This window comes from Quercus robur, chromosome 8 (genome assembly GCF_932294415.1).
Source record: "Quercus robur chromosome 8, dhQueRobu3.1, whole genome shotgun sequence".
Classification (NCBI taxonomy): Eukaryota; Viridiplantae; Streptophyta; class Magnoliopsida; order Fagales; family Fagaceae; genus Quercus; species Quercus robur.
Window position 1 is genome coordinate 58775226 of NC_065541.1, and position 23870 is coordinate 58799095.

The 23870-nt window shown below is 36.3% G+C and overlaps 2 protein-coding genes across 5 annotated transcripts; one reads left to right on the top strand and one right to left on the bottom strand.

The window, feature by feature from the left end:
* The first annotated feature begins 637 nt into the window (after positions 1-637).
* LOC126697294 (uncharacterized) lies at positions 638-12517 on the top strand. 4 transcript variants are annotated; one of them, XM_050394222.1, is made up of 5 exons: positions 640-822; positions 986-1356; positions 1799-2656; positions 4301-5461; positions 9201-12517. In XM_050394222.1, the coding sequence occupies exons 2-5, from the start codon at positions 1200-1202 to the stop codon at positions 12242-12244; spliced, it is 5220 nt and encodes a 1739-aa protein (XP_050250179.1). In that variant the 5' UTR covers positions 640-822; positions 986-1199; the 3' UTR covers positions 12245-12517. The 4 variants fall into 4 exon arrangements, with proteins under 4 accessions (XP_050250180.1, XP_050250179.1, XP_050250178.1 ...); XM_050394223.1 differs by having other exon boundaries at positions 638-1356; positions 9204-12517; XM_050394221.1 differs by having other exon boundaries at positions 640-1356.
* A 394-nt stretch (positions 12518-12911) lies between these two features.
* Positions 12912-22890, bottom strand: LOC126697295 (RNA pseudouridine synthase 5). The gene is made up of 14 exons (XM_050394225.1): positions 22684-22890; positions 22318-22375; positions 21867-21894; positions 21722-21768; positions 21518-21608; positions 21143-21290; positions 20514-20601; positions 18918-19002; positions 18660-18735; positions 18397-18464; positions 16616-16685; positions 14970-15048; positions 14123-14216; positions 12912-13335 (listed from the first exon to the last, which is right to left on the bottom strand). Exons 1-14 carry the CDS (start codon positions 22793-22795, stop codon positions 13261-13263), a joined length of 1119 nt encoding a protein of 372 aa, XP_050250182.1. The 5' UTR covers positions 22796-22890; the 3' UTR covers positions 12912-13260.
* Positions 22891-23870: the final 980 nt, after the last annotated feature.

Consider the following 23870-nt stretch of genomic DNA (forward strand, 5'->3'; position numbering starts at 1 on the left):
TTGATATTTCTAAATAGAACGTGAGTATAAATTTATTTACTAGTGTAAGATTAATGAGTTTTTTTAACATTTATGTATGAGAGATTAAATGATTGACCTATCCAATGAAAATATTTTTCTTTAACTGGTTTTTTTTGATAAAAAACAACAATTTTTTATTTATTGATGAATATTTATAGCTTAATTAATATTTCTATTGGTACAGGAATATCTCTATTAGTAAAAATTTAGGAGTCTTTTTTCATTGGGGGCCTTAGGCGATTGTCTATTTGGCTCATCCATTGAACCGTCATTGCTCTTAGAACAACCATTATTGTCTTATTTTCGTCCATGTATAGCTTTTCAATAAGGAATTTTACAAAAGAAAAGTGATTTAAAAATAAATTTTCCTGATTTTTTTTTTTTTTTTGAAATTCATGCTGAGGTTGTGTTGCCTAGACCCATTGGCCATTGGAGGTTTTAAAATAAAAGTTTTCAAAATTTGGGGATGTTAAATTGAAAAAGCAAACAATTTGGGACCAAATTAAAAAAAAAAAGAAAAAAAAGAAAATTGTAGTAATTTATTGATAGCGGACGCGAAATTAGGTTGAAATGGAATTCAAAAGGGGCGTTGAGATCCGGGCAGCAATTTTCTCTCTCCTTCTTTTTCCTTTCTCTCTCTATCCCTCTGGGCTCTCTTTGTCCCTTATCGGCTCACGTTCTAAAAAACTTTCTCGCTCTAGATGCAGATTTTCGTTTTCCACCAGCCAAGAAACAGAGAGAGAAACTTCTCAAGCACTGGGAGAAGAGAACCAGAATCAGTGGCTATCACTCTCCCACTAGGTACTTCCTTCGATCTTCTTCACAAGCCCTAGAATATATAGATTTCTCTCTCTCTCTCTCTCTCTCTCTCTCTCGCCGCTTTGCTTTTTTTGCTTTGCGGCTAGGTTTTTTTTTTCTTCCTATTTATCTCTTTTATCTATTTGCGGTGGTTCAAACTTCAAAGCGCTGTAGAGTTTGGGGTTCGATTTCTGTTGTTGTTGCGGAGGATAAAAAAGCCCTAGGAATTTGAAGGTGCTCTAGCTCTGGTTTTGGCGGTGTGTACGATCTGGTTCTGTGTGAGAAACCCTAGGGGGTTGGGTTGGTGTTTTGTGGCGTGTGAAATTATCGGTTTGGTTTGAGGGTTAGTTGTGGCTGCCCATGCGATTGGGTTGGTTTTCATGCCGCCGGAGCCATTGTCTAGTGATCGGAAGGAGAGGAAGCACGATAGGTCGTCGGAGTCGCTAGGGTCCGCCGCGAGATGGAGGGGGGACTCGTCCTATCACGGATCGCGTGAGTTCTATCGTGGAGGATCCGCCGAGTTTCGCAGACCAACAGGTCGGTTTTTCCCTCTTTTCTTCTTCTTAATTTTTGGCCCTTTTTTTGGTTCTCTCTTCAATTTCCCCCATTTAGAATACCTAAATTTAGGGTTTTCTTCATCTAGAATATGTATATTTTGTAACTTTTGGGGGGTTTTTTTGGGGTCATCTTCATCACATATCTGATTTGGGAGTCTGAAACTTTATTTTTGTTAGTTTTATATATATTTTTTGGGTTTGGGTAGATCTATGATTAGCTTTTGATTATTTGGTTTATTGAAGATCCGGGCGTTATGATTCTGAAGAATTAGGATTTTTGGGGAATTTTTTTTTTCTGGGATAATTATATATATATTTTTTTGGGCTAGAATATATATACGCTTCTTTTTGGTAAGAATATATACGTTGCTTGTGTTGATATATTTGGATTTTGTCTTTTTTTGTTAAATTACTTTATGAAGGTCATGGTAAGCAGGGTGGTTGGCACATGTATACCGAAGAATCTGGACATGGGTATGTGCCTTCTCGGTCGGGTGACAAGATGCTGGAAGATGAGGGTTGCAGGCTGTTGTTTTCGCGTGGAGATGGAAAATATGGCAGGAGCAGTAGGGAAAACAGATTTAATCAGAGAGATTGGAAAGGCCATACCTGGGAAAGTGGCATTGGGTCTCCAAATACGCCCGGGAGGCTGGTTGATGCGAGTAATAATGATCTGAGGTCAGTGGATGATATGATAACATGTTCGTCTCACCCTAACTCCGACTTTGTGAATACGTGGGATCGGCTTCACTTGAAAGACCAACCTGATAAGATGACTGGTGTCAATGGGTTGGGCACAGGACAGAGATATGATAGAGAGAACTCACTGGGCTCGGATTGGAAGACACTTAAGTGGAGCCGCTCTGGAAGCTTGTCTTCACGGGGTTCAGGTTTTAGCCATTCAAGTAGCTCGAAGAGCATGGGGGGTGTGGATTCCAATGAAACGAAGGCCGATGTACAGCATAAAAATGCGACTCCTATTCAGTCCCCTTCAGGGGACGCTGCGGCTTGTGTGACATCTGCTGCACCGTTTGAAGAGGCCACCTCTAAGAAGAAGCCGCGACTTGGATGGGGTGAGGGACTGGCAAAGTATGAGAAAAAGAAAGTTGAAGGCCCTGATGTTAGTGTGAACAAAGATGGGGCTCTCATTTCTACTAGTAATACGGAACCCATCCATTCTTTTGTTTCAAACATGGCTGAAAAAAGCCCCAGAGTGACAGGTTTTTCAGATTGTGCATCACCTGCAACTCCATCGTCTGTTGCGTGCAGCTCCTCACCAGGTAGGTTCATGTTTTTTTTTAATGGCTTTGTAAGTTATTTCCGAGTGGCAACTCTATTTTTTTTCGTCTATACTACATATAAGGAGAAATCTCCCATGGAAGCCTCTTTGAATCACTAATATCTCTGTTGTTTATAAGTTGTTAATGATAATACTTTGATTTGCTCTAGAGGAGCATAGGCATAGAAGTAACTGAAATAACATGGGGCAATTCTTTGTTGTAAGGAGCACATTGTGGCCTGCACAACATGGGGAATGAAATAATAATAAGATCTGTGAAGTTAAATTGAACTGTAATATTCTGTTGGTGTTATCTATTACAATAATCAGTTGAACCTAGGTATAATTTTGTTTGTTTATTTTATGGTTTTATTTTGAGATGGAAGTTCAATAGAGTTGGGTCACATCCCATTCTTTCTGAGGGGCACTTTTACCCATTTTTTGCCAATCCTAAAGATGCTAGCAATGGTTCATTGTATGTTACCAAGGTTTTTTTCTTTTGAAAGATCAATGGTACTTTATGCATATTTTGCTATTTATCTTTTGGTTGCTAAGGCAGGCAAATTTTAGTCCTTGCATTTGTGTCAGAAGTTTGGATGTTATTTATTTGGAGAAAGAGTAACCGAAGAAATTAAAAGTTGAGAGAGATTAAATTGGAAGTGACATTGGGTGCCATAACCACAACTAAACCAGCTGTCAAGATCCTTACTTCCTCATACCAGTTCTATAACTGTCCTGAGGCTGTTTTAATCCTCTATGAGCAATACATATTTTTATTGATATGAATTGAATTTTTAATTCACATGTAGGTTTCAGTTTTTTCAACGGGTAAAGTCTCTTATTGTCTAATAAGAGATTAGAGGTTCAATCTCTGCCTATACCAAAAACTAATTGGTGTCTAATGATAAAGAGCGATCATCATGGAGTAGACGCCATAGGATTGAATTACTATCATATTCATTAAATAAAAAATAAAGAATTTTTAATTCACACTCAAAAATTGTAAGAACATTTGGGGGTAGAGATTGAGATGGAGATGGGCTTGGTAGATGGACGTTAGGCCATGGAGGTGTTGTCACCATGGAGAATGGAAGTTTTGGTCATGCCTTCAATAGTGCCTCCTCTTTTGTGATCCTTAAGATGGATTTTATTTTTTTGGGTTAAAGTTAAGCTTATTTGGACTCCATAATCTTGATTATTGGGATTTAGATCCAAAATAAATAATCAGGACCAAAGATTAATGAGACATTGTGGGGAGTGGATGATGATTGGCAGCTGTTGGTGGTACAAAGTATTTTCATGCATTTTGACATTTTTTTTGTATTGATTGTGAAAAAGTTGTGGGGCATGTGACACAAGACAAGATTGGGCTTTCCTTGAGAATCTGAATTGCATGTAATACGCACACTGCTTACATACTATATATTATCTATGAATTAAATGCTGAAGTGGCCTATTATATACTCTGAGGGCCATTTGAAGAAATTTTATTTTTACAAAGCCTTTTCTTATTACATGACAGAAAAGGAATATCGGGTTGTCAAAAATACTTGCCTATTATTGCTATTTTCCCTTGTGAATAAGCATCTCATATGCCATTTTTCCACACCTCTTCTAATCTAAGTTTTGCCAATCAATGTAACAGGTGTGGAGGATAAATCTTTTGGCAAGGCAGCAAATATTGATAATGATATTAGTAACTTATGTGTTTCACCTAGTCCTGTTTCTCAAAATCATCTTGAAGGTTTTCCTTTTAATTTAGAGAAGTTAGATACAAACTCAATATCTAATTTGGGGTCTTCACTTGTTGAATTGTTGCAACCCGACGATCAAAGTTCAGTGGATTCAAGTTATGAGAGGGGCACTGCTATCAATAAGTTACTAATATATAAAGGTGAAATTTCAAAGGCGCTGGAGTTGACTGAGTCTGAAATTGATTTACTTGAAAATGAACTTAAGTCATTGAAGTCTGAATCTGAAAGTGTTGACCCTCGTCCAGCTGCATCCAGTTCTTTGCCAGTGGAGAACAATGCAAAACCCTGCAATGAGCAGGATGCTGTCTCCTGTTTGATTCCTAGACCTGCACAATTGCATGTTGTTTCTTTTGGGGATACAGTTGCGGAGAAGATGCCTCTTTGTAATGGTGCCTCGGAAGAAGTTCATGCAGCTCTTAAGGATGATGATATGGATAGTCCAGGAACTGCAACATCCAAGTTTGTGGAACCTCTTTCTTTGGTGAAAGTAGTCTCTTCACCTGATAAGGTGGAACATGGTGATTCTTCAGGTAATTTGGATGCAATTCAATTTCAGTCTGGAGATGTGGATGTGAAATGCTCTGTGGATGTGGATGTGAAATGCTCTGTGCCTAGTTCAGGTTGGGATAACACTGGTGCTCTTGTTTCCAATGAGGTGAGCCCACATACTGATGGAGAAGAGGCCTTATGTGATTTAATATTGGCTTCCAACAGAGAATGTGCAAGTAGAGCATCTGAAGTGTTCAAAAGGCTATTGCCCAATGATCAATGTATGACCGATATTTTTCAAGCTGCCAAATTCTCTTCCTGTCAGGATTCTTCTTTAATCAAAGAAAAATTTGCAAGGAGGAAGCAGTTTTTAAGATTTAAGGAGCGGGCTATTACCCTCAAGTTTAAAGCGTTTCAGCACCTTTGGAGGGAAGATATGCGATTACTTTCTGTAAGGAAACACCGTCCAAAATCTCAGAAGAAATCTGAGTTGAGCTTGCGGACAACACACAATGGGAATCAGAAGCATCGGTCTTCCATTCGCTCTCGTTTTTCTTCTCCTGGTAAGAAAATTTTAGCATCTAATTTTTGTTTTCTGAATTTGCTTTTCTGGTCATGAAATGAAGCACACAAAATTCACTTTAGTCTGTAATGTAGTATAGCTTTTAGAGCAATCAATTCTGTTCCATCCTGGTGGGATATTGGTGTTGATAGCATTTCCGTAGAATTGGCTTCAATTTCTCTTAAATTTAATTCGTTTTGCTACATATAAAATTTCAGTAGTTATATATATATATTTTGGAATTTGAATGCTGAACTTTGATACCAGGAAACGTGGAATATTGACCTGATCCATGAATTTTTAGTTTTATAAATTACATGTTGGTAGAATGCAAATTTTTAAATATATAATAGGAATATAATTGCATGATTTATTAATATTTCAATATATTTATTATTGATTGGTGTATTTGCTATGTCATATCCTCCTGTCACTAATTGTTGTGTTGACTGACTTATTATGTGTGGTATCTCTTGTTCATATTTATGTTTTCATGTTTTGTGGTAAATGATTGTTTTTACACCTGACAAGTGGTGGATTTATCTTGTGAAATTTTTTTACATTCGACAAATAATGGTGGATTATCTGGCACTCATAATTTTGCCCCCAAGGGAGAACCTATATCCACTGATTAATGTCATGACTCTCATCCTTCTTGAAATTTCTGTAGTTTTAATGTCCTGAACTACTTCAAGGATGCATTATATGTGAAGGCAAATTATTTTTTTGTAGTATTCTTAAATTTCTTTCTATAGGAGAGAGGCTTATTATTTCAAGCACATTGACTAGTTGTATAAGTGTTTACCTGCATTCATTTTTCATTTCTTATCTCATATTACTTGCCTTTATCTATATAAATAAAATAGATAAAGGCAAGTAATATAAAATTCATTAAAAAAGTCCAAAAACAACACTATCCTTGTATACAGGATGTATACAAAAGAATAGCAAAAAAAATGATATTGTTTACTTTTTCATACTTCCAGCTCTTTCAAATTAATATTCTAGACTTAATAGTGCAAAATATTACCAGTACTTCTAGGTTATTACCCCCCTCTTTTGTTTTTACCTTATATGTACTATATAAAATATAATTTTTCCTCTAATTTATGAAGTTTGCCCTGGGTTTAAGATTGCTCTGCTCGGCTTCCTTCCCTTACAGTACACATTTTTGTCTTGGCACTACCTCATTATATTGGACTAATGAAAGATAATTGATTCTATTTAATTGTGGCCAGTAAACCATAGGAAGAAGTTACTGGCTGATCAGAGTATTGTGGTACAACTTATAAATCCATAGTCAGGTACTGCAATAAAATTGACACAGAAGGCCAAATATTGACAGCTTTAAGAATCAATCTTTGATTTTTTTCCTAGTTGGCGACTTAAAGTGCCAAGATGCAGATCCTGACTTGGCTCATGTGGTGAAGGGTTGGGCTAGGTCATGACCTTTGACATCACTTTTAGAATGAAGAGTTTAAAGGAGTGCTGAGAGACCAAGAACATTGTTTATAGTGGTAGAGAGGACCTAATCTTAGCCAATTTCCTGCAAAGCATGAGTCTTGGATAGTGGGAAGAGTTGCGAGTACTCTAGGGTCTGTTTGGTTGGGTGGAAAAGAGGGGGGGATGGAAAAGAGAGGAGGGAAAAAAGGAGTTTTCCCTTTTTTTGGTGTGGTGGAAATAAGGGAGGTTGGAAAAAGGGGTGGGTGGAAATTTTCCACCTGGGCCCACCAAAGACCATTCTCCCAAATTGGGAGGAAAATTTGGAGAGAACGTTTGTTCTGTGGAAATTACTATTTTGCCTTTTATTTTATTTTCATGTTTCTTTGACACCTATTACAAGAATTTTTTTTTAAAAAAAATAGTCAACAAAGAGTATGATTGGGAGATTTTTTTTCAGTGAGTTGTTTATTTTTATAATAAGTCATGTATTTAAGTCAGCAATTACATTCTTTTTATATAAAATGAACAGGTAAAGAAGTAATATAATATAATAAATGCTGTGTTCATCTATTCAATTTGCGTGAAATTATTTTTTATCCTCCCATTTTTCTTTTCAACCAAAAAAAAAAAAAAACAATTTCTATCCTTTTACTTCTCCATCCTCGCAACCAAATGGACCCTAGATTCAATATGCCTAGAGCCCTAGAGTGAGACATAACGACTAACTGTACAAGGATATATATTGATAGGCAGACTGGATGAGGAAAAATATCATAAGAAATTTTGGTGCATCAAGTGACAGCCTATTTATTTATTTTTCAATTCAAGGAGTATGATGATTATTATATTATGGTGGCCTATGGTTCAAATCTTGTATCACGTTGAAACCGTTCTGCCTTTGCAGTGATATTTGTCAGAAATTGCATTTAGGGTCCGTTTGGATAGAGCTGAAAACTGAAAACTGAAAAACACTGTAGCAAAATAATTTTTAAATGTGTGAATAGTACCGTGGGACCCATTTTTAATGAAAAAGTTGCTGAAAAGTGAAATTTGTAGATCTGTGAACAGTACACGATGTGCACTAATGAGCTAAAAAAAGTCAAACTTTGCGGCTACTGTTCATTGAACAGTACATGAACAGTAGCCGTAAGTCTCACAAACGCGTGAAAAAAAAAAAAAAAAGAAGGAAAAACGCAGACGCAGACGTTCTGGGTTTCAGCCCAATCCAAACGTAGCCTTAAAAGAAGTATACCTGGCTTATTTTGAGTGTGTTGTTTATAATTTGACATCTTTTAATATGGAGATCCTAATTTATATATTTCCAATTTTGATGGATCTTAATGTTTTTGGAGAATGTCCTGACCATGAGCCTATTGTGAACCTGAAGTACTCTGTATTAGTTGAACTGGCTTTTTGATGACTTACCGTCAAGACATCCCTGCCAGCATGAGCAAGTGCAGAAAATAATGAATTGCTTTATTTTTCAATGCCATGAAAGTCTTCATCTGTCTTTATGGGACATGATAGGGGTATACTGTAGAACCCTTGAAAAAAATATTCAGATTGCAATTAGTGAGGTTCCTTGTTTGATATTGCATATGCATTTTGTAGTGCATGTTTGAAACTGCACCGACATAGGCAGGCTGTATAAAGCTGATTCAAACTCCACATGGGACTTTTTCTCTGAGTGAAGTGTTTTATGGTGCAAGAGGGCTTAGCTGTGATCTCTATGGATTTTAGCAAACTGGAATCTGATCAGGCAGGTGCAGTAGGATATTAAGTATGTTAGCGGTTGCAGCATCTGATGTCACTGAGGTTTGGGAGCAATCTCCTAATTTTGAATTTGTCAAAATGCATTGATGCTATCTGGTTTTGGTCAGTCATCTCTGAAGTTGGAATGGTCTTTCATTAAAGTTGATGCCATTTGATGTGGGGTGAAAAACACAATGCCTTGATCTTCTCGCAGTTTTTATTATACCTCCGTATTTTGGGGTCAATCTAAATCGCCTCCTTTTAGACACGAAGGATGTTTGTGCTAGCTGCAATCTTTCTTGTGTGGTCATGTTATTTATATTTACAATAATGAGTTTGAATGCTAGGCTGTTTTGATCAATCTTTGAAGTCAATAAGTCCTTTGTTGAATTTCATGTTATGTTGGCCTCCACAATTTACTCCCCCCATGCCTCCCAAAACAAAATGAAAAAAAAGAGAGAATGAAAATGGTTTGAGTTTCTGTTGCTGATTTTTTATTTATTTAAATGATAAGTTTCTGATCTTTTCTTTTTATTTCCTTGCAGCAGGAAATCTGAGCCTGGTCCCGACAACAGAGATAATCAATTTTACAAGCAAGCTACTTTCAGATTCCCAAGTCAAAATTTACAGGAGCGCTTTGAAAATGCCAGCCTTAATTTTAGACAAGAAGGAAAAGATAGTCTCAAGGTTTATCTCTAGTAATGGATTAGTTGAAGATCCTTGTGCTGTTGAGAAAGAACGGGCGATGATCAATCCATGGACATCTGAAGAGAAAGCGATTTTCATGGAAAAATTAACCATTTTTGGGAAAGATTTCAGGAAGATTGCTTCTTTTCTTGACCACAAGACAACCGCAGATTGTGTGGAGTTCTACTACAAAAATCACAAATCTGATTGTTTTGAGAAAACAAAGAAGCAGGATTGTAGTAAGCAAGCGAAGTCCTCTACCAATACCTATCTGCTGACAGGGAAAAAGTGGAATCGTGAGATGAATGCTGCTTCGCTTGATATGTTGGGTGCAGCTTCAATGATGGCAGCTTGTGCTGACGATCATACGAGGAATCGACAGTCAAATGCTGGAAGAGTGTTTTTGGGTGGCTACAGTGAGTCCAAAACATTATGGGGTGATGATGGCATTTTAGAAAGGTCTGGCAGTCTTGATATTCTTGCGAATGAGAGAGAAACAGTTGCTGCTGATGTTTTAGCTGGTATATGTGGGTCCCTGTCATCGGAGGCAATGAGTTCTTGCATCACAAGTTCTGTTGACCCTGGAGAAAGCTTTCGGGAATGGAAGTGTCAAAAAGTGGACTCTTTGATAAAGCGGCCTTTGACACCTGATGTTACACAGGATGTCGATGATGAGACTTGTTCCGATGAGAGCTGTGGGGAGATGGATCCTTCTGATTGGACAGATGAGGAGAAGTCTATCTTCATACAGGCGGTGTCATCTTATGGTAAGGATTTTGTGATGATTTCACGTTGTGTGAGAACAAGATCACGGGACCAATGCAAAGTTTTCTTTAGTAAGGCCCGAAAGTGCCTTGGACTAGATTTGATGCATCCTGGGCCTAGAAATGTAGCACCTGTAAGTGATGATGCTAATGGAGGTGGAAGTGACACTGAAGATGCTTGTGTTGTAGAGACTGGCGAGATTGGCTCAGCCATCTGTTGCAATAAGTCTGGCTGTAGACTTGAAGAGGACTTGCCCTTGTCCAATGTCAACATGAACCATGATTCTGATCCTGCTAAGATTGTGAACTTGCAATCTGACTTAAACAGGTTACAGGAAAACAATGGGATGGAATATATGGGACAAGAAGTTGTTGAGGCTGTAGACACTTTGGTTCCTGGTGCAGGTCAGACAGAGGATAGGCCTGAGCTAGTTGTTCATGCTGAAAATAATATTATGGATGGTGTTAAAAACCAGTCTGACTTGGTGCATTCTGAGAAGACTGCAGTTGTCTTGGCCCATAACGAGATTGGAGGAGATCAAGTGATTGAACAGGGTATTCCGATTGTGGAACCAGTTTCTGTTGAAGAAGCAGTCGACTCTGGTCCATTTTCAGATGCTTTGGTGGAGAATAGAGCTGTTGCTTCTGAGGGATTCGAAAATGAATTAGAGAGGCAAGAATTGCCAGAAAGTAGTTTGAATGGACAAGATGAGAAATGCAATGCAGATACAAGTGGCTTGCAATGCTCAATACAAGATTCAAATACAACAGGAAATGCTTCTCTCCAGGCTGCTGATGGTTCTTGTTCTGGTTTCACTCTCAAACCTGAATACCAGCAGCAGATTTCATTGGAGTCAGAATATATGGAAAAACCTCATGTCTCTTTGCCTCAACAGAATTCTCCTACTACTGCAACTTCTGTGTCCCAAGATTCTGCTGCCATCTCATGTGATACTAGGTTGTCATCAACACTTGATTTTCATGGGAACAGGGACAAGCATTCTCTGAAACCTGTTCACCAGCATCTGCCAGGTCATGCTATATTTGATCACGTTGAATCCTCCCAGATTTTAAGGGGCTATCCATTGCAGATTTCAAAGAAGAAAGAGATGAATGGTGATGTTAGTTGTAGAAACCTTTCTGAAATTCAAAACCTTTCACAGTCAGAGAGGAGTATCTCCACTCGATGCATGACACAGGATTGCTTTCTTCAGAAATGCAGCAGTTCAAAACCTCTCAGCTCAGTGGCTGAACTTCCACTTCTGTCCCAAAAGAGAGAGCAAACTAGTGACCATTCAAGAGCTCGTTCACGAAGTTTGTCAGATGCAGATAAACCATGCAGGAATGGTGACGTAAAACTTTTTGGCCAGATACTTAGTAAAACAGCTTCCACACAGAAGTCAAATTCTAGTACCCGTGAGAACGAGGAAAAGGGGGTGAATAATCCAAAGTCAAGCAGCAGCTTGTCTAATTTAAAAATTTCTGGCATCCCCAATGTTGATGGGAGTTCAGCTCTCCTGAAGATTGATGGTAATAATTATCTGGTTGAGCCGATGAGTCGCTTTTGGGATAGGAATAAAATACAAGCTGGATTCTCATCTTTTACTGATTCTGCGTTCTTGTTGGCCAAATATCCTACTGCTTTTGCCAGTTATCCTGCGCCATCTCCCAAGATAGAGCCGCTGCCACCTTCGCAGTCAGTTGTTAAGAGTAATGAACGAAATGTGAATGGTGTGTTGCCAGTTTTTCCATCGAGGGAAATAAGTAGCAGCAATGGAATGAGGGAAATAAGTAGCAGCAATGGAGTGGCTGATTATCAGGTGTATAGGAGTCGAGAGGGTGCGAAAGTGCAGCCATTCACAGTAGATATGAAACAGAGGCAAGATATATTCTCTGAGGTGCATAGACGAACTGGGTTTGAAGCAGTGTCGAGTTTACAGCCACAGGGAAGGGGGGTGGTTGGAATGAATGTAGTGGGAAGGGGAGTTCTTGTTGGGGGACCATGCACAAGTGTTTCCGATCCCGTGAAAGCCATTAAAATGCACTTTGCTAATTCTGACCAGTATGGTGGGGGGCAGAGTGGGAGCATAATTAGGGAGGAGGAATCCTGGAGAGGTAAGGGGGACATAGGCAGGTAGTAGATGCATTCCGAGGGCCTCTTCTTGCAGGAGAAGAGGAGAGGGAGGCTCTCACTGGCAAAAATATCTTTCTTTTGCCGCACCCTGTATAATAGTTTTTGTATTGTTCAATTAAAAAATGATAGGGGCAATGGACGGTTCTCAAAAAGTCCGTCTTTTTGGTAAAGTATTTTAGGTGGTTGTAATATTCCCAGTAGCTTTATATTTGTTGTATTTGATGATGGAAATACAGAAAAATAATCCGTGCAAGTTAGGAGGGGCAGTTTCAATTTCTGATCTGATGCAATCCTATCTCGTCCCGCCACCCCTTTATTTTTGCAATTGTTTTTTTATTTTTTTTTGGTTGTTGGTTGCTTTCACTGACTACTTGCTGCTATTTGTTTTCTAAGGTTTTTTTTTTTTCTTTAATCTTTTCAAGTTAACAGTTGCAGTGAAATTGCTGGTGTTTCAAATGCTGGAAATTGTCTCCAGTGCCTTTGAACCATCTGAACCATCCGTGCTTCGGAGGGCTCCATTTCTTATCCACACTACTTATTTCCCCTGCCTTTAGATCTTGCACTGCTTGGAATGCATCCACTAGCTCTTTTTGCCCCTTGGATAATGAGAGCTATCATAATGTTTGACCATTTTAATTGTCCATGATTTTTGTTTTGGTCAGATGATGAAATATTGAACTAAGCAACATTAGCGTTTTATACCTACATCACGTGGCCTTCAAAATTGCCACCATTCCTTAAATTTCTCCATTAAAATGTGTTATCTATTGGAATTATTTTACAAAACTATGCGCTCTCATGAAAATTAATGGCCTAGCATTAATAATGCATTATGATTACACTACTACCTGAATGGTGCTAGGTGTCTACCTCAGACACGACATGAAGCACTGCTGTAAGGCAAAGCCTAATTGCTCTCAAAATCTTCTGCAGCTTTGAAATGAAGCATGGCTGTAAAGCAAGCTTCATTGCTATCAAATTTTCTGCAGCTGACAGCAGCAAGATTAAATAGTGCTGCTGTTAATTAATTCTTATTTCCTTAGCCTCATCCTGTGTTTGGAGGATGGATGGAAGAGGTGCAGTAATTTTGATTACCTGTAATAGCAGAAGATATTACTAGGCTTAAGTAAATAAAAAATCGGGAGAGGAATTTGCACTCAAACATAACATAGCATTCTTGAAGCCCAGACCTAGTGTAAATGTAGCATTCAAGACCAGACCTCATGTGGTGGCCTAAGTAATGTACCTCAAGAGAGCAAGTAAAATACATATGCCTAGCTAAAATAACAAAGTAAAGTGCATCTTCTTTTAATACATGACTATTATCAACGTTTCACACTAGATTTCAGTAACACATAAAAGCGTACCAAATGGATTGTTCTTAACATTATGGTAGGAAGACATTTAATCTGTAAAGTTTCAATGTCTTTCCAGACAGTAACAGAACAATATGCAGAAGATCACCAGCATTTATAGATGGTGATATTTGATCTAGCTATTCAATCTTTTTTGGTAAGTAATAAATCATAGATCTAGCTTTTGTGATTATCAGGATCATATACATAAATATACCTCCACAATTCTGCATTATTTATCAACCAAAAAAAAAAAGGAGACCTCCATATGAACCAGTTGATTAAGCAAGTTGCAGGCCATGGAATGATTTTTAACATGAATACATCAAGTGATTTAATGAAATGAGGTTTTTTCTTGGGCATACATTTAGCTGTTTACAGGAGCAAGGAAAACCATTTTTTTGTGCTGACATGAAGAGTACTTTGATACTTAATACCATACCTGAATGACAATTATAAGTTGCATTCTGAATTCTTAAGCACTTACTGATTTTTTTTTTTTTTTTGATACTTATTCCTATACTCACCTCATTGGTAGTTGGGTGAGAGAGAATCAGTTGATGCGCATGCAAGAAGTAACCACAGTCTCCTGGAACAGGTTTTGTAGGCCTCTGGTACCCTCTACAAATTGCAAAACAAAGAGTGAAGCGCATTAGCTACTTGTTTCAAACTTACTGATAACATCAACCTTTTTCTTTTCTTCCTCGCTCAATTTCAATGGTAGCATTTGCATCTCAAACAAAGGAAATCAACTAAAGGCATTTTATGGTGTGAATTAACAATAGGTGAAGAGATTGCTACCGAGTGAATCAACAAGACTCAATTCAAAATTTTTTATTAAGTAGCAGGCATCATAAATATTCAAGTATAAAAAAGACCACTCAATTCCAAAATGTTTATGACATAACAGGCATCACAAGAAATTCATGGATCAAAAAGGCATTTTCTCTGATCTTCACGCTTAGACATTGATTGTCTTGTTATACTACTTCCATCACATCTAAAAAGAAAAAAAAGTCAAAACCTAGTGAGGAGCATTAATTGCCCTGATTATTCAAACTATTTAAAAAACAAAGTAGAAGTATGTCTTCTTCTGGAATAGATAGAATGCCCAAGTAAGACTAATTAGATTGGGCAACCATCTTAAAAGTGATCCAGAACCAGTAGTTGTGTCTGACTTGTGTAAGATGATCTAAGACTATAAGATGCAGTTATACTTATGAGTAGAAATACATCAGTAGTAAAACAGTCGAAGGATACTTTCAAAGATTTCCTTATGAAAGGGAATCTGCCTTTATTTTACTAATAATTAGAAGAAAAATTACTCCGAAAGGGTAGAAAGAAAATGATCTTGTAAATACAGCATTTTCGTACCCATCTTGTGCAAAGCTTCCATCAACAAATTCAGGATCGAAGCACATAGGTTGTCCACCACCAACATAAAGAGGATCACCTGATAAGCGACAAAAGATAACTCTAAACTGTCCACAAACATAACTAAGCCAAAATTTTCAGTCTACTCAGGTAAAGCACTTTATGATTATAGGATACCTATTAAATTAAAGAGAGTTATATAAGACTAACTATTGGGCTTGTAGAATCAACACATTCATACAATATGCAAAGGCAAAATGAAATGCTAGAAGCTTTGACAAGAAAGAACTATTCCAGAACTGAAGATGTTTTTTCTTCTCTATTTGCTTGGCTGCCTTCATTAGGTTTTTATTCTTTTTCTTCTCTTTTTAGATTTCATTGATCATTGTCCTCTACACCGTGATTAGGATGGTCTCTAGTATACGTCCTGTATACTTTTTTTTTTTTTTTTCCCAATAAATTACGTTATTTATCAAAAAAAGAAGAAGAAGATTATGCATAGCCAAAATGAGGATGTTAAAATGAATAAGTAGGAATATTAAAGATAAGAAGCAGAATGAGGTCATCTGTGGTGGCTCCTAGTGAGGAAAATATAGGGATTAGGGGGAGTGACTTAAAATGATTTGAAGGTGCAAAAAAAGGTAGAGAGATGTCTAAAATAGCAAGAAAAGTAAAAGTGACGAAGAAGAATATGTTAATTAGGGAGGCAGTAGAGTATGCTTTTAAATAGGATAAATAGCATAAAATAATACATATGACCAAACCAGATTAGTTAATGAGGATCAATAGCAGACCCAAATTTAATTAAGATTAAGGATTGGTTGAGTTGAGTTGAGAGTTAATCAGGTGAAGTGCTTTAGAAGCTAGACAACAAACAAATTACATTAAAATTTCTTGTTTGAAAAAGCTCTATGATCTAAGTGATTCACAGTACCTAAATAGGGTAGGGAGTTGGGATTAAAGAAAAGTGTATGAATGATATGTGTTAGGCTTCAAAGAAAGGGAGTTTTTTTTTTTGTTTTTTTGTCACCATTAAAACTAGGCATCTCATTGCCTCTTAGGCATGGTTGATTTGTTAGTTGATGTTCTTACTCATACAGTCACTTCCTTTAATTATTCACCTTTTCTCAAATATAATCTTAACAGTCTTTATAAACAAATAGGGAATTTCCTCATCACTATTAATATTTTCATCTCATTGCCTATTTCCAAGTGTTGGTCAATATATAAATATATATATATATATATATTCTGGCCTCTGCAGCGCATCATAAGGTAATGTGTTTACTTATTTCCTTCAAATATTCACATAAGTTGACAGATAAGTTACCCTTACTACCACTCTACAGAACCGTACATGAGATTTTCACCTCATATGGCTCCTCGTTCGTTTTTGTACTTGTATCTAGAATCCTCTTTTATTTAATAATCCCCTTTCCTAAAAAAATAAATCCTTACCTTTCTCTTTGGATTGGATATATATCTTCGATTGTTTGTAATCTTTATTTTTCTTTCTTTACACACACACACATACACACACAGATGCATCTTTTCTCCATGAATTTACATTATTTTCTGCAGCAGGCACTTGAATAAGTATCCAATATTCATTAAGATATCAAAGATTTTAACACATCAGACTTTACCCAACAGAGGATGCCCAATAAAAGCAAGATGAATACGAATTTGGTGCGGCCGTCCTGACTGAATTTCCACCTGTGAAATGTATCAACATATTATAGAAGTTTATAAATTTATGCTATAAAAAGAAGAAAATAAATAAAATAAAATTTTCCTCCAAAGACTCCCCATGTCTAGAGTCTCCCTATAGTGAATGTTCACCATCTAATCCCAAGATATGCGGGTCAAGTGCCTATCACTGCTTGTTAACATTCGAAAGTTAGCTTGAAATTTCCAGTATCTGGCCATTACTTACATATGTGATTAAGATTTCACATATTAATGGCATATCATTTAACTATGTCCCAGTGCTTGCTGACATTTGAAACTCAGGTCCATCAATTTTACTTGAAAATTTTTTCATACTCTCTCTCTCTCTCTCTCTCTCTCTCTCTCTCTCTCGTGCATGCACACAATAGAATTGGGAATCAAGATTCCTGTTGCAAATGAATCCTATTTCGTAGTTGTAGGAGTTCTTTGATCCCCGTTTTCCAGAAAATAAACAAAGTAGAGAGATGTAGGATATGCAAGTCTTACACCAAAATGTGTTATTGCTAACAGAAGGTTGGATAAATGAAGCTAAAAATAAAATGATCATTCAGGATATAAGAAAGATGGTGGATATATGAGGCCTTATTGGGGAAATAGCTTTGGAGGTATGTCACTAAAAGAGAGAGGCTTTATGGAGAATGATGGTGGACCATGAATATGGCAGTATTGATTCTCTAACAATGTTCAAGGGACATACGGGGTGAACCTATGGAAGAACATAGGATAGGTTGGGATAGATTTGCTCGGTCCACTAGTTTTAGAGTAGGTGATGGTCTTGCATAAAGTTCTGGCACAACTATTGGTGTGGCAGGAAATTGCAGAAGGAGAGGTTCCTAGCACTATTTTGTATTGCATGCTATAAGGAGGCTTTGGTGGCAGATCATTTGAATTTTTTCTGGGGGTACTTATCACTGGGATGGTAATTTTGTTAGACCAGTCCCTGATTGGTAGCTTGAATCCATTGTATCATTTATGGACATTATATACTCCAGTCATGTAATATGGAGTGGGGTGGTTACTCTTAGTTGGACTCCAAGGAATGTTTACGAAATCAAATCCTATTAAAAAACGGTACACTCCCCAGCCCATTCATCTTTTCCTTGAAAGAGTCGTCACCTATAGTCCCATCCAAGGTGGCTTCTTTCTTTGGATATCAGCTTTAGGAAAAATCCTAACTGTCATAGATTGGTGTTGCATTTGTAACTTGGCTGGGGAAACTACAGATCACCTACTTTTTCATTGCCTTATTGCTGGAGAGCTTTGGAGTATGGTATATTCTTTTTTTTGGAGTTCACCGTATTATGTCGAAGGGGGTTGTGGAGATTTTAGCAAGTTGACAAGACAGGCTTGGTACATGTTGCAATATAGTGACTTGGGACGTGATCCTGCATTGTCTCATGTGGTGAATTTGCAGAGAGTGCAATGCCAAAAGTTCCAAAGGATGTGAAAAATTATTCTCAATCTGAAGCTTTTATTCCTCAATTCTTTATTTAAGTGGATGAATGCTTCCAGTCTATTCTCCTTTGCCAATATGCCTAAGATGCTTGATAGTTGTATGTTTAGTGCTTAACGTTGGTACCTTTTGTGTAAATGGGTTATGCACCTTTGCAATTAATCAATGAAATATTTACTTCAAAAAAAGAAAGATGGTATAATTATGCATAATCATCCAATTCTACATTATAAACTGGAAAACCTGAACCAATGTGTTGTTTCCTTGCATATTTCTCTCAAGAACATCAACCTTGCTCAGAGCTGGTTTTCCTGGTTAAAATAAAAAGTTAATAAGCAGGGTTAAACTAAACATGATAGGAAAGCCAAGCATCACTCTGATAGCAAACAGTAACAAATACTCTATCAATATGGTGGTAATAAAAGACAAAATAAATGCATACACCATATTTTTGACATAGCCACTGGATGTACATCCAAGAAAAACATTGCATAAATCATATAAACCTGAAGAAGAAGCAACATATAGCCCCTTGGCAACACCAGGATACTGCACCATTCCGATGGGCTGTTTTATCAGTACCTATAATGCAAAAATTACTTCCAATGTGTAAAACTGCTAATTCAGAATTATAACTGAAGACATATTCATTTTTTATCTGAAGTTAGACATGGAATTAGTGGGTCTTGAACCCACGAACACCTTATTTATATAAAGGGAGAAGGTGCCGTTTGAGCTACAAGCAGCTCAAGCTTGGGTATTACCTTATCTTCATCAAGTAGCCCAGTGACTAGTGCCCGGTATATCTTTGTTATTTTTCTTGTTCCACACATCTCCATGTTGGTTTTTCTGTATTTATGAAATTGAAGATTGCATCAGCAATATGTATTGTGATTAAAAATGAAAGCAATTATAAGTAATGTTTTTTTTTTTTGGAATTACACATGCACCTAATGGGTCTTGAACCCACAACCTCTTACTCCATCCCATAATTATGGGAGGAGGAAGTAGTTGAACTATAGCTTAACTGTATCAGGTGTTGAAACATCAGGGAATATTTAATATTCCACTTACATAGTGGTGGGTCCTTCATCTTGTTAAAACAATTTAAGTTAGATAATTGTTCCCCTACAGTTCTGACTCAAATGAAGAAATGACGTACATGCATGTAAGTATCATTTATTTACCTTATAACCAGATTACGAGGAGTTTTCCAAATAAGAGCTTCTTAACATGAATTTAGGTCAACTGGCCATCATTTAGCTACATCAGCTTGATTCGTGATGAGAATGGCTGTCCTTTGATGGCTTCATTAGCCCTTTATTTCAAGTTAGTTATGCCTATCTTCGGGGATTCAGCATTTTGGAAGCAGATACACTAGCCTATAACAGGATCTTCAAATTAATATTTTCAAATACTTTTGTGCCATCTAAGGACACTTTTGTTTAATATATAATGATGCATGTCGTTAAGTTGTGTTCTCTTCTTTTGAGTCCCTCCTTTAGCACATTTCGGTACTTCTCTTTTCTTTTCGTTTAACCTAAGAAAATAACACATACATGCACATGTGTGCCTGCCTGCCACACATACAAAAACACACACAGACAATTTTATTTTAATTTAGTTTTTTTTTTTGAAGTCAATTGTTTTTTTTTTTTTTTTTGGTCAATTAGATTTTATTTTGGGTCTTATTAGTTAATTAGGTTATTAAAATATAATTTTAAGTACTAGAGTCAAGGGTATTTTTGTTATTCAATAATTGAGCTTTCCTAATTCAACCAATTTTTTAGTTAAGTCATAATAGTTTATATAAGCATGCTATTTTACTCCAAGGGAGACAGCTTGTAATTTGCTTGATTAATAAAATTTCCATTGAAATTTTCCCAATGGTTTGGTGACTGGGGCTGAGTTTGGCTGACCCTAACTGTTAATTCCTAGGTTTTATGCCAATTCTAAGCCTAGGCGCTAATTCCTAAGTTATTAGTGATTTTTCTGTTCAGCAATTTTGTTGCATCCATTTTGATTTTGTCCTGCATCATGTGTGTATGCATGTAAATGGGTGGAATAATTCAACCCTATTTTTACAGCAGTCACCTTGATTCTGTTGTGAATTGCAAATCCTAAAACCTGTTTTATGATACTCAAGAACTATGAGCCATCGTAGCTTCTTTATTCTCCCACAAAAGATAATAAGAGAGACAACCTACTGAACTTATGGCCTCAGGATTGTAGAACCTAACCATAAGCACCATTGAGGAAAAAACAAATTATCAAGAGATAACAAATCATCATCTGATCCTTATCATTGGCCACTGTAATAAGCAGAGAAAGAGCAAGGTGAAAGATGTTATTCCCCAAACCTATTGCCCTCAATATAAGATGTTCCATTGGCAAAGTAGGCTGCAAGGCGAGTTTTGGCAAGCTTCGTCTTAGCACAAAGCAATATTCCTAACCAATCCAACAGTAAACAGGAGTATAATTAGATAGTATTTCTGGCAGTACAGCCATAAAGTGAGAACACTATTGAATATAAAGAAGCAAGCAATATTGATCTGTTATCAATGAAAGACGCAAAATGATTAGTATCATTACTTTAGGCTACTCATACTCTTCTTCTATTCACAACATGAACTTATCAGTAGTACCAATCTATAATGAGTTAAGTCTTGTGTTGGATCGTGAGACTGACAACAATCAACAAAAAGTATTAAGGTTACGTTATTAATTCTCAGCACTTGAAAATCCTTCTCTCAGGTTATTCTCTTTTGATCTGCATCAGTCAATATCTAAACCTAAGTTGAGTAAATTGGCCGTGATCAGCAATCAATCAGATCAGCAAGCCGTCCCTCTTATTGCCTGATTGATTCACATAATTGACAAAGTAGCTTTTTAATTATCTCATGCACACAACTCTGCTAAACAAACTGAGCCATGCAGATGGAAAATTAAATTTTGGCCATGTTATTCAGCATCAGAATTCATTGTTAACCTGAAGTACCCCTTCCTAGTCGATGAACAGGAACGGGATGTGGTTCTTGCATCTTGCTTGCCTGCCATTGGAGCTGTGTCAAAACTGTCCGTTGTTGGAAAAGGCCTCCCGGTAAAACTTGTAGGCCAGAAGGCTTGTTAAGAGCAATCTGAGAACATAATAATGAAAAAAATCTAAAATTATAACAATAGAAGGAAGAACCTCATCTAATATAGTGCAGAAATTCCATTAATTTAAAAAGTAAAAAGATCTTGAAACACATCCAAAAAAAAAAATCCATATACATGAACTACTTAAATCAAGGAATTCAAAAATATCAAACTTGAACAAAAAAAATCAATTATAGACATAGTAACCCAAAACCGAAAAAATTACCATATCACCATCCTCATATAAAACTTCAAGCAAGCATGGTGCATCGGGCTCTCTCCAAGGAAGTCTATGATAGACAAGCTCAGAACCAACTCTAGTAATTTGAATACATAAAACAGAAATTTGAAAAAAAAGACACATTAAGAATCTCTCAAGGATAAAAGTTTATAGATAATTCACAGTCAAATGGTTTCCATTAAAACAAACCTGAGGATTGTTTCGGGATCAGTAACAACTGTACCATCAACTCTTATCTGTGCAGACCAGCAAACATAGTATTCTAAGAATTACCATATTGTAATAATGTACATCCTCAAAAAAAAAAACTTTTTCCGAATTTTGATCATCGTACCTGTCCATTCTCAATTCGCTGCACCCAACTGCTCTATAATTAGTACAACATTATTAAAAAAAAAAGTCAAATATTTAACATTTCTTATTTAATGAATAAATAAAAAAGAGCTTTTTAAAGTTTAGTTTATTATAATACTTTCCTTCCCTTCAATGCTTAAGTAACCTTGAGAGCTAAGTTACTTACAACTAGTTATTTAACGGGTGCCTAAGGCATTTGTTAATGGATCATTTTAAAAAAAAAAATTTATGAGAAATAAATAAATAAATAATCATTTTTCTTTTTCTTTTATAAAAAAAAGTTTCTAAAAATATTTCATAAACCAATGAACTTCTTATTATATTACCATTAAAAAAATCTCTAACATTGGATTATACGTTCTCTTTGTTATACTAAATTTTCGTTAATCTGATCGATAAAATCATATTTTGATGAATTGTAATAGGCTTACCCTTGCAGAGGAGCTGAATTCTTGTGCTTGCTAGAGTAGAATTCGATCAGTGTCGATTCTGTAAATCAAACGCAAATTCCAGGTCAAAATTGGTAATATAAAAACGAAAAAGAGAAAAAAAGAAAAAAGAAAAAAGAAAATTCTTCTTCTTCTTCTACTTCGTTTGGTTGATCGGAAATTCGAAAACGAAAGAGAATAAAAATAGCAACGAACTGTGCTGATTTTGAATAAACAAACACAATTTCGAAATTATTTTTTTGACATAATTGAATTCTAAGCGAAATTACAGTGAGTCATTGATGATGTTAACACAGTAGTATTATATATATAGTCTATAGGAAATGAGAGAAGAGGAGGAGGAGAGACCGGAATCGGAGGAGCGAACGACGTCGTTGTAGGACAAGCCGTCGTTGAGATCCGGCCAGAGCAACCCGAATCTCTGAGTCTGAGGCTGACGTGTTTCTGAAGGGTTTGACATGGTCTCAGGCTCTCTGAGTCTGAGCTAACAACGACGACGGTTCGCGAAGGCTTTGTTTTTTCAGTCTCCAAGTCGCGTCCAAATCCAAATAACTGGAAAATTGGGCCTCATATTCATATATGTCACAACCTTTCAATCCTAGAATCAGATATTTGGTTTAGCTCAGCCCAATCTAAATCACTTTGGGCCCCCAACATGCAATATTTAGCCCAATCAACTGTTTTTTCATAACATTGTTGCAGTAGACACTATCATTTTCATAACATTTTTTTTAAGAGTTCGAATTTGGTAGGGATAAGGTGTAAAACCTATATTTTACATAATCTAATAAATGATTGTCACGTCAGCATTTTACTTAAAATTCTATACATCCTACTATACCTAATAACATCTCAATAAATTCCCAATTTGGTTGAATTTATATATCGATATTAGAATTTTTTGGATACAATATATGGGTATTAGAATTAATTGGGTGTGGTTATGCTTTTTTTTTAATATGTGATAAAATGATGTGGCATATTGGGATTGGAGGGCTAAAACATGGGTTTTACACTATGCTCTTGCATAATTTAATCTCTTTTTTTAATAATTGAGTTGGGTAGGTTTTTATTGTTCTCATATGAGCCAATTATTGAATTATTTTATCAACTACTATTTACAACTGGTCACCCGATAATTATGAATTTTTTTTTTTATGATTTTTGTGTACTTATTGTTGAAATTTTTGTCCATGAATTGTTGATATGGTCCTTTGTAATTGGAGCAAACTCATTCTTCAAATTCGATAGATTATTGGAGGTGATTTGTTTGACATCTTTGGGATATTGACGGCAAGGGATAAAGTCATGTTTTCAATTGAGAAAAACTTTCTAGTCTAGAAGTGAATTATTGAGTGATTAGACTCCTTGGTTTGAGGACTAATTTGATTTCCACGATTAATGTCTGTGACGTCATTGACATGGTAGAGGATAAAATTGTTCACAAGTCATTGTTCTCGTTATAGAAAGTCAACAGTATAGTGTAACTTTCAACATGTAACAGCTTTGAAGGCAATATATAGATTAAATATTTT